At 33.8% G+C, this 21435-nt stretch overlaps 1 protein-coding gene and 1 long non-coding RNA gene across 2 annotated transcripts; one reads left to right on the top strand and one right to left on the bottom strand.

The window, feature by feature from the left end:
* Positions 1-3945: 3945 nt before the first annotated feature.
* LOC121405591 lies at positions 3946-8310 on the bottom strand. The gene is made up of 4 exons (XR_005968655.1): positions 7847-8310; positions 6661-6727; positions 6265-6355; positions 3946-5729 (listed from the first exon to the last, which is right to left on the bottom strand). It is a non-coding gene; the product is annotated as an uncharacterized LOC121405591 (long non-coding RNA).
* A 7426-nt stretch (positions 8311-15736) lies between these two features.
* LOC121432270 (E3 ubiquitin-protein ligase TRIM71-like) lies at positions 15737-19989 on the top strand. Its single transcript, XM_041630131.1, has 2 exons — positions 15737-16533; positions 18240-19989. The coding sequence occupies exons 1-2, from the start codon at positions 15904-15906 to the stop codon at positions 19596-19598; spliced, it is 1989 nt and encodes a 662-aa protein (XP_041486065.1). The 5' UTR covers positions 15737-15903; the 3' UTR covers positions 19599-19989.
* Positions 19990-21435: the final 1446 nt, after the last annotated feature.

The raw sequence follows: 21435 nt of genomic DNA, 5'->3' as shown, positions 1-21435 counted from the left end.
AAAAATGAATTGCAGCATACATTAGGTGGCCCACGTTTGGAAAAATAAGGTCTAATCATTATTTTTTATCCAAATTTTTTTAAAATGACCCTGCTTTCCTAACAATCAATGTAATCCATAATAAGGTTTATCTATTCGTTTCATTTACATGTTAACCTAGCTATTTCCCTATTTTCTCCCCCTTTTAAAGGGACCATTGTCAAAAAATAACGTAGAAGGAATTTAAAATTCCTCATCCTTCCAAACAGAGTAAATCAAAAGCTACATATATTATTTTGTATAGAAGTATGTTTATCATGAGCCTTTTAAAAAGTTGTTTTGCGAATTAATTTCAAGACGTTTTGATAAGATATTGGAAGTATATTTAAGAAAGCATTTAAGTAAAAAAAATGTCTGATATTATTTTTTCCCCTTTTTGGCAACGTAATTGTCGTAATTAGTATAATTAGCATAATGCGCTAATTAACATACATGTGCAATACATATATTCATTTGTTATCGAAAATGCCCGAATACATGAATAATACAGCTATCCCATGGTCTTCTATTACGAGGAGATGATTTCTTACATTATTTTTTCCCCTTTTTACCAATGTAATTGTCGTAATTAGTATAATTAGCATAATGCGCTAATTATCATATATGTGCAATATATATATTCCTTTGTCAGTTTATACTGAGTGAGAATTCCCGAAAACATAAATAATACAGGCATACAGCTATCCTATAGTTTTTCGATGATGAGGAATTCTTTTGTGACATTATCTTTTTCCTTTAAACAATGTTATTGTTATAATTAGCTTAATTATCATAATTCGCTAATTAATATATATTTGCAATAAATAGATTTATGTGTCAAAAGTACTGTCTACATCGGCCTGAAAACATAATATAATTCAACTCTTCTAATGTTTTCTATGTTGATGAATTCATTTATGACAGTAATTTTCCATTTTAGCCAATGTCAATGACTTAATTAGAATTACTGGCCCAATGCACTAATTAACATCTATATGTGCAATATATCAAGTATACTTTCATATGACTTGGGGCGCCTTTGTCCATGGGAAGAGACAGTAGCCATGTGACAATGCTGATCTAAATTTTCACCAAAATTCTGACAGAGAGAAGATTCTGGCGGTAAGCAAAGTATTTTTCTGTGGATTGATGATCTGTGGCAGTGATTGAATAGTAATGGGACCTAAAAGACAGTTAGATACTCCTGAAAAGAATAACCCCAAACTGACGGCCCCAAGGAAAGTTATCGTGCAAGATTCAGACGCGACTCAGGCCAACGCCCCGGGGGAGGTTTCGGCGGGGAGATGCTGGTCGGTACGGCTAAGCAAAGTGTTGGTGAGATGAAATCTGACACACCTCCGCATTGGTTTAGTAGTTTTGTCGACCGATTTGAGTCTCGCTTCACTCGTTTGGAACAGCGCATGGAGTTACTTCTTTTGGAGAGATTAGATGAAGTGAACCTGAAAGTGTCTGAGAATGAGGAGAAAATCTCTGCATGTGCCATTCAACTTGATGATGTTGTGGCAGAAGTGAAAAAGCTCAAATCAGAGAGAGAAGACATGATTGCCAAGATAGACGATTTAGAGAACAGATCTCGTCGTAATAACCTTGTTTTTCATGGTGTACCGGAAAGCCCTAGAGAAAGCTGTATGGAAGTACTGCAGGATTTCCTCCATGGATTTGTGGGATTATCTCCAGAAGAGTCTACATTTGAGAGATGTCACCGTACTCCAACATCAAAGCGCTCATACCCAGCAGATCAGAAGCCAGATCCAAGGGTCATACATGTGGCCTTCACATCATATACCATAAAGGAGCGAGTTCGTAAGGCATGCATCGCTAAATTAAAGGAGAATAAGGGAAAGAAAATCTTTGTATCTGAAGATTTTTCTAAATGTGTTCTGCAAAAGCGAAGAAACAAGTTGGATCTCATCAAGCGTTTGAGAGATGAGGGGAAGAGGCCTTTCTTCCTCTACCCGGACAGGGTGGGCTTCAGAGCTCGAGATGGAAAGTTGCACATCGTTGGTTGACTTTAAAAGTTATAGTGTATTTCTGTTTTTTTTTTTTACTTTTTCATCAGAAACTTTGAAAGAGATGTAAACTGGTGTTGATTTTTATTTTGTATCTTTACGCTGTCATGAGTGTAATATCACCCCCCCCCCCGGCTGTTTACTTTGATTTTGTTTTACTTTCATCCATTGTTACTGCACTCAGGTGATCTTTACGGTTAGTATTTGATAGACATCACTTCATCTGAGTCTACTCTCTAGTCAGTCTTTTGGTGCCTTTATGTACGTGTACTACTGTTTTGATCTCAGTTGGTATAGGTTATTTAGCACTCATACACAGGGCTGTGTTTTTTATTTGAAGCCCTTTGTTTGATCTTGTGCTTGCCTTGCTTTATTTTTTTCATGTTTAATGATATGTATATATTTATTTATTTTTATTTTTTAACGTCCTTGGTAATGGCAGATTGCATAACATTTATGTACCTTTTCTTTTTTGTGCTATTTTGTATTCCTTATGGTGGCTATGGTTTTGGAATAGGGTGTATCTTAAAAAATAATGTTTATTAAGCTCAGTTCTTTTAATTGTAGGGGGCTACAAGATTATGTTAAAAGGAAAAAAGTTTTTCATTTCTTGCGTTCTCTTAAAGCTGATATTGTATTTCTCCAGGAAACCCATTGTGATTTTAATGATGAATACTTGTGGAAAACCCAGTGGGGTGAAATAGCTTTTTTTGCTAGTTTTGCATCGAATAGTAGAGGTGTGGCCATTCTTATAAGAAACTCATTAAATACAAATATTAAATCTATTTTTAAGGATCCTCAGGGGAGGTTTTTGATTATAAATGCCATAATAAATGAACTCCCTATCACATTAGTAAATGTTTATGGACCAAATAATGATGACCCAGACTTTTTATTAAAAGTGTTTGCAGAACTTGAAAAATTTGATAATGAATTCATAATAGTAGGCGGTGATTTTAACACAGTTATTGATGACATTGATTATCAGGGTTCTAGAGATCACCATTCAAATATTAAAACTAGTGAAATGCTTTCTGTATTAATAGAGGAATATGGCTTATGTGATGTGTGGAGATCTTTCCATCCAGGCTTGAAAAAATACACTAGACATCAAAAGTCCCCTAGAGTATTATCCAGATTAGATTTCATTTTAGTGTCAAATAACTTTTTGGATAATTGCAAGAAATCGCAGATTTTACCAGGGATCCAGTCAGATCACTCAATTGTTTCTGTTGATTTTAATGATAATCAACCAGTGAAAGGTAATTTGAAGGTTATTCACTGAAAACCAAAATTGGTCGCCAGACTAGCTTAAAGTTAGTCCAAATGGTGCCCACCTGGACTAACTTTAAGTTAGTCTGCTTTGCTGGACTAGCATGATGGACTAGTTTTGCTTAGTCCTTCTTGCATGACTAGCCTTTCATCAGTCGGCTGACTAGCATGTTCCTAGTCAAGTGACCAGTTTAACGTTAGTCATGCAAGCCCGACTAGTTTGATGCTAGTCCAGCGACTAGTTATTGGTTAGTCCAGCGAGCTGGACTAACATATAGCTAGTCGCTCGACTAGTTATTGACTAGTTTTAAGTTGGTCCAAATGGTGCCCACTTGGACTAACTTCAAGTTAGTCTTGCTGCTGGACTAACCTGATGTTAGTCCATCAAGCTGGACTAGTTTGCTGAACTAGCATGTTTTGGTACGTCAAGCTGGACTAGGTTGCATTACTAACATGAAGGACTAACTTGACGGACTAGCCATCATGGCCATGAAATGATCCAGAAAACCTAGCCGCGCCTTCAGACGTTCCCACCACGTTGCTAGACATCGCTAAATTACAAATGAAAATATTTTCGAGGAACAAAATATGAAATCAAGAAAATTTGTAAATTCATTTGCAGTAACAATACAGTTTTATTATCCAAATATCATATATTTCCAAGACATGAAAAGTAATATCACATCATCAAAGTAATGGCATCCAGATGGGCTAGAGCATATACCAAATTTTAGACAAATTATTCCTCACTATTAAAATAGAAAAAATACCTCCTTGACAGTATTCATTAATAAATGCATTCTTTACAATAAAATGTTTTGAATTTGTTATTTGTTCACAAGAAAATAATATCAACCTTATTTCATCTGACTGCTAATGAAATTAAACTTCCAAACATATATGCAAAATCTATAACCTATTTACTTTTCCAAATGAAGATGTTCCTTCTAGATTTAAACATAACATTATTTAGGAAGTGCAGTTTAATGCGCACTTCATACTACGATTATTTGACGATTTGTTTTTCTTTTAACAAGGTTATGTAAACCATCATATTCAAATTCTTTCTTTCAATTTATGTAATGAGATAAAAAAATCTTTTCAAAATATATTACAAAAGAAAGTAATAGAAAATGTACATATTTTAGAATAAATCGTAGATTAAAAAAAACCGGTAAAACAAGTAACAGAGGAAAGAAACGAATAAAGCATTATATACTAAATATTCAAAATCAATACACTTAGCATAGTTTGCATGTACATTCCAGAGGAAACCCCACTCGAGACAGGCCTGAACTTGAAAACATTAGAAAAGCGTTAAAAATATTGCATATTTATATACACTAAATACAATCATGGCAGAAAAAAGTAAATCAAAATGAATTCGCATAAAAAATCAAAGAAAATTATCAAAATTGTAATTATAATCATTAATTAGATTTCCTTCTCGATACAGGGAATACATGTATATTTTGTTGAAAACAATATGGCAATAGGTGAATGTAGGTTGATATTCAATTGAAGGACTTCAAATATAAAAATATACATTTGACAACTTCATTATTTCTGGAAGTATATTTGGCTTACTTTTGTTCGATGTAGAGTTTTGTACATTGCAGTATCAGTATATGTTATTATGATCCTCATGAAAATATCAAAACAATAATTTTGATACAAATTCAAGGTATATAGGGAAAAATTTTGGTTTGTACTCGAGTGACAGAATGATGAAAAAATCCATAATACAAATAGTCAGATAAATTCCTTTGTGAAAAGGGTGATATGTAGATAATACAAATTAGAGAATTTTGTATGTACGAACTGTTTCTGTCCAAATAAATCCTAATGCATTATGAAAGAACTAAATATTTTGCTCTGTAATGTCATAACACAAACATTTGCATTTGTTGATTATACAAAAAGAAACTTTTTCAAACTTAGTCATATGTATACCCAGAACATCCAATAATATACTTGGCATCTGATTAAGAAAGCACTATTTAGATTTGAAATTGTGAAAACCAACATTTTATAATATACAGATTTAAGATAATTCTGATATTGTTATGGAACAAACCTTAACCAAAGTTATTAGGACACTGGAGTGTTGATTATACTAGATTTCAGCAATAAAGAATTAACACAGATAGATAAAGAAGCTTAATTATCTTAACTCACTGCATGTTTGATTTTTTAAAATTCAAATATGGCCGTGTATGGAATGTTGTCTCCATCCTGAATATCTAATAAGATCTTTTGAATAAATATGAGAGTCTTACTAGGCAAGTGGGATATTGAAAATAGAAGATATAAAACGAAGAGATCGACATCGTGTCCTCTGACAGAAGGTCGAGTGATGTGGTGATGGTGAGGATTGTGTTCCGTGTCCGTCTGGATGTGTACGGGATTCTGTGACATTCCAGATAAATAATAAAACAGAAGATAGAAATGACAATTAGAGTGATAGAAACAATTGGAGAATCAGGAGGATGAAATGAATATTATTCAAAGTTAGCAGCAAGTGCTGGCGAGGAAGCCACCACTATACGAAAATCATAGTAATGGTATATAAATGTATTTTTTGTTATAAAAAAAAAATCATAATTGTCATAGAATTGCCTTTAAATGATGGCCCCTGTATCTTACGTCATAATTACATGGACCATGAATAGTTTTTCATACAATCTGATACTTGTGGAGAAATCCCCTTAAAACAATTGCCTCATAGCTATTTCATTATAAACATACCAAATCCTAAAGACTAATGTGACTAATGTTTACATAAGAGTGTATTTATTTAAAATGGAAGAGAGCATGGGAGTTCGATGTTAAATGAGGAAGGGACTTTATCAGAAATTTCACAATATTTCATGTTTGTTAAATCATATCAATATTAAGCAAATGTAAAGGAAAGCAAAACATTACTCATTGAAATTTAACTAACCTCAGTTCTGGTGACACAAAGAGATCATTAAACTTTCCCTGAAGAAGTCATGTTGTTACCAAGGATGGGCCTACTGCTTTCGTCATTGCTTCTAGAATGTTTAAATGAAAAAGGAGAACAGATGTTCAATTATTATATTCACTTCATCTGTCTTTATCAATCGATGCAGAATATGTCAGGTACAATAAACAATAAAAACAGCTCATGACATGCAGCTCCTTTACACAATTAAGACCAACAGTGAAACATTGTTTTGTACAGTATCATCAATGGTATAATGATAATGGTCAACTTGTCAGTAATTAATCGTTTATAATGTTTTTTTTATTCTGCCTATATTCTTTTAAAATGTAAATCGTTTGAAAGCAGCAGATAAGCATAGAAGCACTTCCTCACCTTCTCTTTCTTCCTGACCTCTATCGTCTATAGTCACAGATGATTGGTATGCTTCTTCTTGCCATTCCTAAATTTAATCGATGAGTTATAGAAGATTTCAGCGGACCCATTTTCAATGATCGGCATATGCCATATTTCTTTATTCTGTAGACGACCCATATCTGTAGATAGTTGTGTAAAAAAAATATCATCATCATCGTTTTATCATAGAATCAGTGCGTCTTATTGGGTTGTTTTTTTTATGTGATAAACAATATGATTAATTAGCTCCTGCAGTTCGCCATCTTCATTAGCAACATATAAACATTAATTTTTTTGCTTGGGATCTTTTAAATTCGTGGGTTATGTAAAGAAGGGATAAACCTGTCGATTTTCATCTACTTGCATCAGTTCATTTATAAAAGCCAATTCTTCTTGAACATTAGCCTAATAATGGACATAGTTAATTCTCAACACTGCCTACAGTAGGCTCCAATTTCAATTGTTTTTAGTGAGATTCTGAATAAAGAATTTTTCTTGTTAAGATTTCTTTCCAAACTTATGGTGGTACAAGTATAAAAGTATCAAAATCAATACAATCGAACTGACAATGGGGGAATTCAACGTGTAAAACATTCCATTTAAAGACTGCTTTACAAATACAAAGATCCACCTATAATGGAAAATTATTATGCAAATTATATAAGCCTACTTAATATTCCAGAAATCACAAATAAAATATAAAAACATTTATACTACTGAATAGTTATAATTATTCTCACAATTACATATCTAATCTTACAAAATTAAGGACACACAAAGAATTTCCTTTCCTACATGTAGAAAACACAACAATCTCAAATAACTTGGGCTAAGTATGTATGACATAATTTTGAATTTCCTTCAAAAAAGATGCATTCCTGATACTAAAGTTAATTTCAAAGGTTCCACAAATCGATTTAACGCCTATTTAATAGTGCAGAGTCAAAAAATATAACCGAAAACACCCAGCCGAAGTTATCTGCACTATGATGTACTCTCCTAAGAATACGAAAATTCTCACTCCACTAACACACTTCACTTATATTGGAAACTGGGCAGTGACTTTCTGTGCCTAATATGCTCTTCGTCCTCTCCCAGATTTGTCTCTTTAGGATCATGCATGATATCGATTTTAATCTTTAAAAAGGAGGAAAATCGTACTTACTTTGAATTTTTCGATATGGTTCGACTGATTCTTGAAAACAGGCAAAAGATACAGGCTTTCAGTAGAATAACTTCAGACTTGCTTCCCTGATCGTATCACACAGCGAAATGATGACCCAAATGATGCATTGTTTGTGAAAGCGTTAATTTGAGCGGGCAATTTCCAACTGAAGCAAAAGCTGGCTTAGGATTGGTCTTTGTATCCAAATAAGCAACTTCTTTGTAGTGCTCAGTGCTACTGCATGTTGACAATAATGCATGTGTTTGCTTTTCGGGTAATTCAATGCACAGGCTCAGATTCCAGTTAGGCCTACCTGTAAACACTGATTGTGGGACATGGGTTAAATATGCCTATAGGCAACATCTTGAAAGAATCAGAACATTAATTGCATGTTGCTCATCTTTCATCCAATCTTTTTTTTTTTTGGCTTTCATGATAATCATTGATATTTTAGAACTTTTTGCATTATTCAACAGATGTCTTGAATCAAGCTCCGTGTCGTACTTTGCGCTGCAGATTTTTCAATATAACCGCGATAATTATTTATTCTGTGAAAGTGCTAAAAATACCTAATCTTTTCTAATAACTATACGATTTAGGCGTACTAATCTTAATGCAGGAATAACAATAGAGGACAATGGTATATCCAAGAGCTTTCTTCATTTTCGTGGTGAAGCCAAACATACTTTAGTTTAAAAAAAGAATTGTAAAAGCTATCTTTATCAGCATCTGACATGAATTGCCTCAAATTCGACAAGCCAGGCTGGAAAAACTTTTTCGCTATTAAGACAAGCAGGAAACCTATTATCTCGATTTACAAGACTGAAACTAGTGTACTGCTTGACAAACTCAAAGCTAGTCTGTCTAGATTGACAAGTCATAAACTAGTCCGCCCTGCTTGACAAGCCCGAAGCTAGTCAGTCTGGCTTGACAAGCTACAAGCTAGTCCGTCCTGTCTGACAAGCTAAATGCTAGTCTGTCTCGAATGACAAGCCTTAAACTCGTCAGTCCTGCTTGACAAGCCAGAAGCTAGTCAATCTGGCTTGACAAGTTACACACTAGTTCGTCTTGTCTGACAAGCTAAAAGCTAGTCTGTCTCGATTGACAAGCGATAAACTAGTCCGTCCTGCTTGACAAGCCAAGAGTTAGTCCGTCTCTAAACTAGTCCAGCACCGAAAAGGACATTAGTCGAGCAATTTCGACTAATTTCAAGCTAGTCCAGCAGGCCGAAAGCTTGTCTTAGAGGCTGGACTAGTTTCAAATTCGGGGTTTTCCTAGTCCAGCAGCCTCGACTAACATGCCAGACTAGTAAAAGCCTAGTCGAGCCTCCGCTGGACTAGTTTAGGTTTTCAGTGTTGGAAACTCAATACCCATTATTTACACTTTGATACTGAATTTATTAATTTAGTTAAGGATAAAATTAAGGAATTTAAAATTATTCATCAAGACACTCAATGTAACAACAACATTATCTGGGATACCTTTAAATGTTTCATTACAGGAGTCTGTATAGAATACTCAACACGTATGAAAAAACAAAGAAATTCGGAAAAAAATAAATTATTGGCTGATATTGATAAAATTAAGATACAATTATCAAATAATGTATATGTAGCTGGTGACCCCTTGTTTTCACAATTGGAGGAACTTGAAGATAAATTGGATAAGGTATATGAGTTTGAAACTAAAGGTTTGATTATCAGATCTAAAGTTAGATGGTTAGAAGAAGGTGAGAAAAGTAGCAAATATTTTTGTAATTTGGAAAACAGATCCTGGCAGAGGAAAAATATAAATAGGCTTAATGATAATGAGGAAAACTTGATTACTAATTCCACAAAGATCTTAGAATGTATACATGATTTTTATGCCAACTTATATTCATTACCAGATAATAATTCAGGTGTAGATGATGATGATTTTAATGAGGCAATTTTTGCTAATATTTCAGTTCCAAAACTCTCTGAGGAAGATAAGAAGTTGATGGAAACACCTCTTACCAAAAGTGAATTGTATAATGCAGTTAAAGCAATGAAAATGAACAAAACCCCAGGGTTAGATGGCCTGCCAGTTGAATTCTACATTGTATTTTGGAATGATATATGCGATATGTTAATTGATTCCTTCCAATTCTCATTAAAGAATGGTGTTATGTCGTCTTCTCAACGAAATGGAGTTATAACCCTTCTCCCTAAAAAAGATAAAGATCCTTTGTTCATAAAGAATTATCGACCTATCACATTATTAACCACAGATTACAAAATTTTAGCCAAATGTATAGCAACTCGTTTGAAGCGTTCTTTACACTCCCTTATACACAATGCCCAATCTGGTTTTATGAAGGGAAGAAATATTGGGCATAATATTCGTTTTATTTTGGACATTATTGAATATACTGATTTTAATGATATCCCTGGAACTATTTTGTTACTCGATATCGAGAAAGCATTTGATAGTGTTTTTCATAATTTTCTATTTCAAACTTTGAAACAATTTAATTTTGGCACAAATTTTATTGATTCAATAAAAACCTTGTATTCTTCTCGTCAAAGTTATGTTTTGAATAATGGTTTCTTAACTAATCGTATTTCTATGAGGAGAGGAATTTTTCAGGGTTGCCCAATTTCCCCATATTTGTTTTTATTGGTTATTGAGATAATGGCTCTTTCTATTCGTCAAAATGATCAAATTAAAGGTATCCCCTTGCAGAATAATTCTGAAGTTAAAATCTCTTTATTTGCAGATGATTCAGTTTGTTTTTTAGATGGCTCAAATAATTCATTTTCCAAGCTCTTTGATGTCTTGTCAAATTTTGGTAAATACTCTGGTTGTAAAATAAACTTTAGTAAAACAGAGGCGGTCTGGATTGGATCTAAAAAAGGATGCCAAAATTTTCCTTATTCTAACCAGGGTGTTTCATGGAAAACTACTCAATTCAAATGTCTAGGTGTACACTTTTCATTAAACTTAAGTCTCTTGTATTGTTTGAATTACAAAGAAAGATTGAAAAAAATAGAAAATACTGTAAATTGTTGGCGGATGAGAAATCTCTCTTTAATAGGCAAAATTTGTGTAATCAAAACTCTTGTATTGCCACAATTGATTTATCTTTTCTCAGTTCTTTGTATAAAAATACCTCGCTCCTTTTTCTTAGAGTTGAACAAGATTTTTTACAAGTTTATTTGGAGTGGAGGTAGGGATAGAGTGCAGAGAAAAGTTATGTGTAATGAGTATAGAAATGCTGGTCTTAAAATGATTGATCCTTTATTATTCGCCATTTCCCAGAAATTGACTTGGGTTAGAAACCTTCTTGATGAAAATTTTGATGCTCCCTGGAAGAAAATTGAGTTAACCTTTTTGGAAAAGTTTAATCAAGATGTTTCTCTTTTGTGGAAATGTAATGCACCAGAGTGTGTTTTGAACTCTCTTGGCAATACTCAATTGGCTGATTCTTTACGTTCATGGTATTTTTACAGAGAAGAAGCCACTAAGGAATTTTATGGTCACAAATTTTCAGAACTAAGTGCATGTCAGTCATTATGGTATAACAAATTAATTCGTTCAAAATCAAATCCTTATTTTTATTATGAAGAGTGGTTTAATAAAAACATCCTTACAATTTCAGATTTGTTTAATCCTCCTTTACCTGGACATAAACTTTTCGAAGAATTGGTACTTGATTTTGGTATATCCTTGAGAGATAGAAGAAAGTTTAATTTTTTGATGAAAAATATCCCAGAGAGCTGGTTGGTGGAATTTGATGTTGACATTATTGGTGTTCATGATACTATTGTGTTTAATTTGTTACAGTACAAAAAGGTTCCTAAGAGTGTTTACAACATCCTACTTAGCCCCCATGTTCCAATTAAGAAATATGCATACTGGAATGATAATTTACTGTTACCTGTTGATATTAGCTGGGAAAAGATTCATTACACCAATTTCTTTTGTACTATTGACACTAAATTAAGGTCTTTTTATTTTAAAATTTTTCATAAAACTATTGCAGTCAACAGTTTCCTATTTAAGATCAAGAGGAAAGATTCTCCTGACTGCTATTTCTGTGGAAAGAAGGAAGAAACCTTAATCCATATATTCTGTGAATGTGAAAAGATTACTCCTATTTGGCATAACCTTATCACTGTTATCTCACATAAATTGAAATCGAACTTGTCTGTAACTAACTTTGAAATGCTTTTTGGCATCAGCACTGACAGATTTATTTCATATTTATTTTTACTTTTGAAATATCATATTTATTCCTGCAAGTTTAGAAATATTCATCCAAATTTTATTTCATTTAAATCTGTTGTTAAAAAACAAAAAGAAATTGAATATCTTTTAGCTAAAAAGAAAAATAGACTGCATAGTCATTTTAAGAAATGGCGTTTCGACCTTTAAGGGTGTGTATCATTCTTGCGTGTATACTTGATCAAGCTGCATTGTTAATACCATGGTCACATTTGTTCTACGGCGGCCGTACGGCGAGTCGAAAACAGCCGTTTTAACACTTTTTTGTAACAGCTACATATAGGTGGTTTGAATTAAAATTAATAAACGACTGTTTTCGACTCGCCGTACGGCCGCCGTAGAACAAATGTGACCATGGTATTACTCTACATTACAGAAGTTTCTTGGAGAACTGTCCATGCCAACCTCTGTATTTATTCCTGTGACCCACGATTCTGATATCTAAATTCTATTTTTCTCTTTTTTTGTTTATAGATTATTGATACCCATATTGTTCCCCTTACCTAATAATCTCTAAGTTAAAATTCATACTGCCACTGTATGATGATATAGTGATTATTGTTTGTACATTATTTTTATATGAAGGAAATCATGTTTATCTTTGAGCTGTTATCTTTTGCATAGTACAATGTACCGCTTAATTCGTCCGTATACTATTTACACGTGTATGTACTTTCAAGGGCGACCTCCGAGACTTAATTTATGCAAGCGTATTCTGGAGAATGTTTGACCTCCTGACCTTTTTCTCGAACTTGCAAAGTGTTTCCAAATTTATGACGTTGATGGTCCATATTTGGCAGGATCTTGGATTGGATGGAGCCACGTGGCTGAGGGTTTCCTCCCCTTTTTCTTTATAACAAGGGTGTGTTTGTGTGTGTGTCGTATGCAGGATGGAGGGCAAAGATATTTGTGTTTGTACGGGGATAATGTTCTAATGTGTGTGTGTGTGTACGAGTGAAGGAAGAGTGAAAGGGGGCAGAGAGAGAGAGAGAGAGAATTGGGGCGGGGATCCTTCAGCTGCCTGTCCTCATTCTAGTCCGATTCCCTTTTTTGGCTTCTGTTCTCCTTTTCTTCAGGGCGGTCTTTTTTTCTATCTCGGCGCTTCCCTCTTGAAAACTTTTAGATAATTATAATCTTATATCTGCCTTTTTCTTATTGTAATGTTTCATGATCTTATGCTTATTTATCATGCTAATCATTTGTATATATTGTGATTGTTATGATTTATTTCAATAAAAACTTAAATAAAAAAAAAAAAAAGTATACTTTCATATGACCAGTGTGTTGGCTCATTTGGTAGAGCGTCCGTCTCACAACCGGGAGGTCGGGGGTTCAAACCCCGGCCGCGTCAGACCAAAAGACGTTAAAAGATGGGAGTTGCTGCTACCCTGTTTGACGTTCAACGATTAAAGGGAAAGAGCCTCGTCGATCTGGACCCTGCTCAGCGGCTGCCGGGCCCACGATCAATTTGGCAAAGCAAATTAAGGAGTAATATTCATTTCATGTATTTCGAACAATAAATTATGGATTTTCATTTTTTTCATTTTTCTATGTTAGTTTATATCGAGTGTGCCTGAAAACATGAAAAATACAGCTATCCTATGGTTAGTGGTAATTAAAATACAGGTGCAATACATATATTTCGTTGTCAATTAAGCTAATTACACCATTAACATTGTTTGAAGTGAAATACGATATCATAAATGAATTTCTCGACATAGAAAACTATGAAATAGCTGTATTATTCATGTTTTCGGGCATTTTTTTGATATGAAATGACAAAGGATTATATATATATATATATATATATATATATATATATATATATATGCAATTAAATCGTTAATTATGTTAATTAGGGCAGTATACTGATTGCACTAATTACACAATAACATTTGTTAAACGGGGAAAATAATGTCACAAAAGGAATTCTTCATCATAGAAAACCATTGGATAACTGTAATTGTTTGTTTTCAGGCTTTCTCAATATAAAATGACAAAGGAATATATATCTATATATATTTATATACATATACATATTGCACATATATGTTAATTAGTGCATTATGGTAATTACAAAAATCATATTGGTAAAAATTTAAAAATGATGTCATAAGTGAATTCCTAGTCACAGGAAATCATCGGATAGCTGTACTATTCATGTTTTCGGGCATTCTTGATATAAAATGACAAAGGAATATATATTCATATGTAAAATATTGCTCATAAGATAATTAGCGCATTATGCTAATTACGCTAATTAAAACAATAACATTTGTTAAACGGGAAAAATAATTTCACAAAAGAATTCCTCATAGAATAATACCATAGAATAGCTGTATTGTTTATGTTTTCAGGCTGTTGTAGTACGGTACTTATGGACAAATAAATCTATATGTATATGTTAATTAGTGCATTAGGTTGATTATGCTAATTATGCTAATTACAGCGACTGCATTGGTTAAAATGGAAAAATAATGTCATAAATGAATTCCTCGCCATAGAAAACCGTAGGATAGCTGTATTATTCATTTTTCGGGCATTCTCGATATGAAATGACAATGAAATATGTATTTTATATATATTACATATATGTTAATTAGTGCATTATGCTAATTACGCTAATTGCAGTGATTACATTGGTTAAAATGGAAAAATATTGTCATAAATGAATTCCTCGCTATAGAAAACCATAAAAAGGTTGCATTATTTACGTATTGTGAATTTTTTGGGTAGACATCCAATAAATATACAGTGTATTACACGTTATGCTAATTAGCTCATTATGCTAATTAGGCTGATTACGATAATTGCATAACTTAGATATTTAAAATATTGTTATGCATGGATTCAACGTCACAGGACCTCTTAGAAAAATGATATTATTTATGTTTTTAGTCTTTCTGGTTTAAGGGAAGTAGTATATTACATATCGTACATATGCTAATTAGATGATTATGCTAATTAGGCTAATTAAAAAAATTGCTCAAGGTTGCCAAGGTGGCAACCAAGCTGAATTTACTTCAATACCCATCTAGAACACGAGTCAACAAAAAACCTTGTACTTAACAACTTTTCCAGGTCTTGTACATGGCCTATGAGACCGTCTACTGAACTAGTTGTATAAACAGCTTAAACATAATGAAAAAGAGTTTGAAATCTTAAACAAAGAGAGGTAACCAGAGATCTGTGAAATTAAAGGAAAAAATAAGATACTAAGTATTCAAACAAATGGAGAGTTGAAGACAAAATCAGCAAATTCAAAGCAGGTTTGCCAATTTGACGATCCCCTTACAGTAAAAACGCTGACTTAAACTGACACAGTGCTGTTGGGTGTGTACAGTGAACATTAACAATTATACTTAATTTATTGAGAAATCAATATAGCAAAAAATACTTCTTGATTAAGTTTTTAAACACCTGTTTTAACTGTTTGAACAATAAGGTTCACGTACTAAACATCGCTGTACAGTGTTTATACTACAAAGAGATACCAGTACGTGTATCTCTCAATGATAAAAAAATTGATAAATGTAGTACGTCCTCTATCGACAAGAAAGATGGCAAATGCTTCCATGAAGTTCAAAGGTAGCTGGGAAAAACCAGTTCTATTTATAATTGTACTATTATGCTATTGTATTATATCGCAGCTTCCTCATTCTTTATTAATGTGCCCAAAGTCATATTGTAATAGGAGTTCCGCGCACACAGTCAGTTCACGACCGTGCACATAATTATACCAAGGTATTACTCGTAGGTATCTCTAACAACTAAGTAGTCCTCAGTTTGTCTCTGGAGTTTATATAGCAATGGCTGAAAATATTGAAATAGAGAAAGCCTCTAGTTCTTCACAGAACCTGATATGTCCGCTATGTCTTGATATTTTTGATGAACCAACGATCCTGACGTGCGGACACACTTTCTGTCGAAAGTGTCTCAAGAAATATGATCTGACCCACCAGGACATTGACCACATGGTCTGTCCTCTCTGCAGGGAGATCACCAAGTTGTCTGCCAACCGTGTCGACGATCTCCGCCTCAATGTCTCCATCAACGGATGCGTAGACGACTACCACGCCAAGTGTGGAGGGATGAATGCAGTCCTTGAGATGCGTCAAAAATGTACTGGTTGCAAGTTTCAGCAAGACGCTCTCTCCTTCTGCAGAACATGTAATAACTACATATGTGATAAATGTTTACAATGCCATCACTACATGGCACTTTTTGAAGATCACGAGATTGTCTCCGTGGAGGATGTCATCGAAGGGAAGGTCAGCATTGGTCATCAATTCGAGAAATGCTCCATCCACAAACAAGAGAACAAAGATATGTTTTGTGATGATTGTAAGGTCCGTGTCTGTCTCAGGTGTGTGGTCGTTGGTCATAAGGTCCATAACATCAAGAACCAGTCTGACTTCGAGCAGGAGTTGAGGCGGAAGGTAATGGTCAGTCAACAATAGGGATATTAAGTAAATAAAAAATATTTTAAAGAAAAATGGTGATTAGATTGTGCCGCTGAAGAAGAAGAAAAAGATGATACTACTAGCTATTCTTTTACTAATACTCCTGAGCTCCCCCCCCCCCCCTCATCTAGAGGACACGGAACCAGTTGGGGTATATATGCCTTACTAAAATGACAATCTTATTGTGAAATGTTATATGGTTGTCCCCCCCCCTTAGATCGGTATATTTCCAATTTGTCTAAAGCCAACTCGTCTACTCACCACATGGTCTACTTTCATTTAGTCTAATGCCATTCCGTCTAATAACCAGTTGGATCAATAGCCATTTAGTACATATACCATTTTGGTCTAATTAAACTAAAATATTAATTGTGCAAAATGAATGAAAAGAAATGGGCATTAGACCAACAACGATTAGAACAAATTGTGATTAGACGAAGTGATGATTGGACAAAATGGTTATTGGACCAAATGGTTGTTAGACGAAATGTTGATGGACGGAATGGCATTAGACTAAATGACTGTAGACAATGTGGTGAGTGGACGAGTTGGCAGTGGACGGATTTGCAATTAACCCTTGGATGAGCCCCCGCTGTCAAAACTATTCCAAGGCCCCCATGTTGTAACTATTGTGTGAGTAAAAAAAAGACACCTCACGAATTCCTAATTCAAGGGGGAAAAATATGTCATTAACATAATTATATTTGGCCTGAAAATAATTTGATACCATATCTGTGTGGTATGAGTTAACGCTTGGATGATAAGGAGCTATTCTGTGCAGTGATGTAAATTTTGATTTGACCCAAATTAAGACATGGCTGCAACAACTAAATTCAGATGTCAATAATGGCAGAATCTTACAAGGACTCCATCAAAATCCATTTCAGAAAACGTTTTGAATAATTTACATCATAATTGTTTAACAAACACTTTTTGCTATTAACTCTCATTAATAGATTTCATTGAAAAGGGATTTGCAAATATTTTTACTTACTCATGTAGGATTATGAAATCATTGGCATATGGATTCATTCATTGCAGTCATGCCTAACTTAAAATTTACACTGCAAAGGATACCTACTGATTATATAAGCGTGAAGACGTAATAATGGTATCAAAATATTTGGAAGAAGATACTTTTTCCAAATAATGATTACGCTTTCATGACATATTTCCCCCTTAAATTAGGGTGTCAGGGTTTTTTATTCACACCGTATAAGCCTATATACTGCTGATGATGTTAATTAGTGTTTATAATAACAATGACAATAATGATGATGAAAGAAATAATAACATAAGTGGTAGTTATCATGGTTATAGTAATAATGATACTTCTATCAATGTTAGCAAAATCTCTAATTATAATAATAATAATGATGATGATAATAATAATTGAAACTATAATTAGTAAAGATAACATAACAATAGTAATACGACCACTCATATAATGATAATAACTGTCAATCATATTCTTGTTGCCTCCCCTATCCCTCCCCCTCCCTTATATAGTCTAGAATAAAGATCGGAAATATTGATATGACAACTTCCTGGGTGTATACAAGTCAGACGTTATAATAGGGATATTAATTGATTTATTTTCTAAATATAGAAACTACATTTACCATGTTTACGTGAATGATTATTTTACAGCAAACGGTAACTATTCTCTCTCTCTCTGTTAGGTGACAGCCCTTGCCCAGCAATGTGCAGCTAAGAAAGCTGAGCTGGAAAAGAATATTCAGAATATAGAAGAACAACGTCATGAGGTACACATTGCCATGCAGAAACTACTAGATGATGTCAGGCAGGCTTACAGCATCAAGGTCAAAGAGCTGGAAGGAAATCTTCAAGATCTCATCGAGCAAATAAATGAATTGAAGCGAAGTTTCGAGGATGATCTCAACATCTTAAAGTCCAAGGATCGACAGAGGATCAAGAGCATTTGTAGTTCGATTACATTGGTAGATAATGACAGACTGGGTCATCTTGAGACAGATAGTCTGTCTGCTCATAATTTGCTCTGTGATGAGCTAGGTGCCATGCTGAAAGAGGTTACCGATCACACTACTGCGGAAGTTATTACAAAGAAAGCACAGGAGAAGAGATTCAATCCTGCAGATGCTACTTGTCTTGACCTTGGAAAAATCTCAGAACCTATCGATCACACTTCAACTGTTGCTATCACGGAGAAAACACAGAAAAGATTGAATCCTGTAGATAAATCTTTTCTTGACCTTGGGAGCATCTCTGGATCGGATCCCAAGTTAGAAATCATTAAGTGTATAGATCTACGAAGGCGGATGTTTGGAATGACAGCTTACACTCATACCAGTGTTGCCATTGTATATGGGTTTATAACACGAGGTGTTGATATCATTGATTCAGCTGGTGGAACGAAGCGGTATACAAACATACCACATGACGTGGGTTATGGCGATATTGTGATTCAAGGAGACAGTGCATGTGTCTCAACTAGTTCTACAGAAGCACACGTGTATTATCTCAATGGCTACAGGAAAGCAACAATCAACGTGAGTGGGACTGGTTATTATCTCAGACTGAACAGAAGTCCATCAAATGAGATCCTCATTGCTAACGGTGCAAACCAAGTCTACATCTATGACCCGTCAGGATCCACTCTCAAACACACTGTTCTAACAAAGCACAGGACGTGTCAGGTATCATCCACCAGGTCGGGTTTGATCGTCACCAGTTCATGTAATCTCACCAATCCAAGCGTGGTGACGGTCTATGACAGGGATGGGAATGCTGGTGAGTCTCTACAAGCTCCAGGGCGTGTCTACCTGTATGCTACCGTGGATGAGCAGGACAGGGTGTATGTAGCGAGTGTTGATTGGAAGAATAGGAAGGTGGTGATCAGGCTCTATGATCTTGATGGTCTGAACCTGAAGGAGAGAGCTGAGTTCAAAGCACTTGATATGACATTGGGTTCTATTTGGTGTTACTTGGTTTCCCTCTCTCCGGACCTACTCGCCTTTGCTTGTGACAAGAAGTTATATTTCATCAAGGTATCGCTGTAACAAAGAGTACCTTACTAGTGTGTATAACATGAACTATTGACTTTTATGCGATTATTTATAGTGTATCTGAAATGAGAATCAAATATGTTTGTAAATACCTTTTTTAATTTGTTTACCTTTTGTGGTGTGTATATACACATAAATTTTAACACGAATCGAAGAACGTTCATACACATAAAATAATTTCATGAATGTAACTTGAGTATCAAAAGACCATTATTTTAATTATTTCGTGAATCTGAATTAACCACACAGTAAAAAAAAATAGCACGTTGTTTAAGCCTGTCACCCTAATAACAAATTGTGTCTCTTTCTTTGTAATTGTTTAAACATTTTAAACAGCTAGTTTTTAAGTTGTTTTAAAAATAAACAGATGCTTAAAGAGTTTAAACAGTAGTTGTTAGTGTGACGGGCTTAAACAACGTGGTGAAATCTTAAATAGCGTTTTTACAGTGTATTGATGTTGTTGTCATTCAACTCGTGTAATTAACATGATTAAGCCAGCGTATTTTGGGGTCTCTGTTATAGTGAAATCGATGGAAGACTAATATATTAAATGAAATTTATATTTTGTGAGTGTCAAGATTTTCTTTTGAAAATTGTGTACAATCGATTTGCTGTTTTGTCGCAAGCCAGTCTTTATTAGTTGTGGATATACGTAAATATGATCTCGAAATCTTGGATTTTTTTCTGTCCAGTGGTATGATTTGAAGAAAAGGCCTAATAATTAGGGATATCAGCGAATTCTGTTCTATTCGACCATAAACCCATTAATCTGAATAGGCATATATAGCTATTTGTGTGGAATGTATAGTCCCCACAAACCGATTCCTACATAATTATTTTGTTTTTGACTTACAGGAACATTATTATATTTATTTTATAATAAAACGCCTTACTGAATGATTGTATGATATAAACAGCCACTACGAATTCTACGATATTTACATATTCCAATTTCAAGGGGACATCCAAAGACATGTTTTTATATCAAAGAACTTGTTATTCTTTTTTTTCAATTGTTTTGCCCTTATTCAGAATATAATACATCATAATATAACAGAGGTATAAGTAGATTAGAACTTATATTTTCTTGTATTGCACATTGTCATACGTTATTTTTTTTTACAAAATTCATGTTAGCCTAATAAATGATTATTTCCATGAAATACATTAATCAAAACAATGAATCATATAAAGAAATAATACTTTGAACATTATTGAAATCACAATCAATCATGATAATTTGAACAAGGAATTTCTTATGAGGAAAGATGAATGGTGTACATTAAGCCAATATAACACGGTGTATTTAATTAAATTTCTCAATATAAAAATGATTATGAATATCGGACTACGTGTTTATAAATTGCCGTTTGTTTATACCGCCCTCTTTCGAGAAAATCAGGACATGCTCTATCTTCGAACAACATGGAAAGGTATCTATTGGAGACTGATTCTATCCGAAGATTATACAATGAATTATTTTCTGGAGAAAATCTATTATCATATTCACCGCTTTAGAAAATATTGATGGAAAGAAACAACACAAATACATACGGTTGTCCAACCCCCAAAAGGATAATAAAAAAAATAAAAAAGGAAGTGATTGGTCTCTTTTTTTCTTCTTAGATTTGACATTAATCTCTTGGAAGGGACAGAATGACGATTAGTACTGTAAATTATGTAATATAAGATAATACTGATAATTGTGACATCCTATCAGGTCTTCCTTTAAGTAAAAGAATAGCATATGCACACTAATAATGAAGCATTGAAAGGTTATTGAAAGATATTGATTCAGTATCTATATATTATATTTTCTAATTGAATTACT

This window comes from Lytechinus variegatus, chromosome 18 (genome assembly GCF_018143015.1).
Source record: "Lytechinus variegatus isolate NC3 chromosome 18, Lvar_3.0, whole genome shotgun sequence".
In the NCBI taxonomy this organism is placed as follows: Eukaryota; Metazoa; Echinodermata; class Echinoidea; order Temnopleuroida; family Toxopneustidae; genus Lytechinus; species Lytechinus variegatus.
The sequence above is the reverse complement of the archived record's forward strand: the minus strand, read 5'-3'. Positions and strand labels throughout refer to the sequence as shown.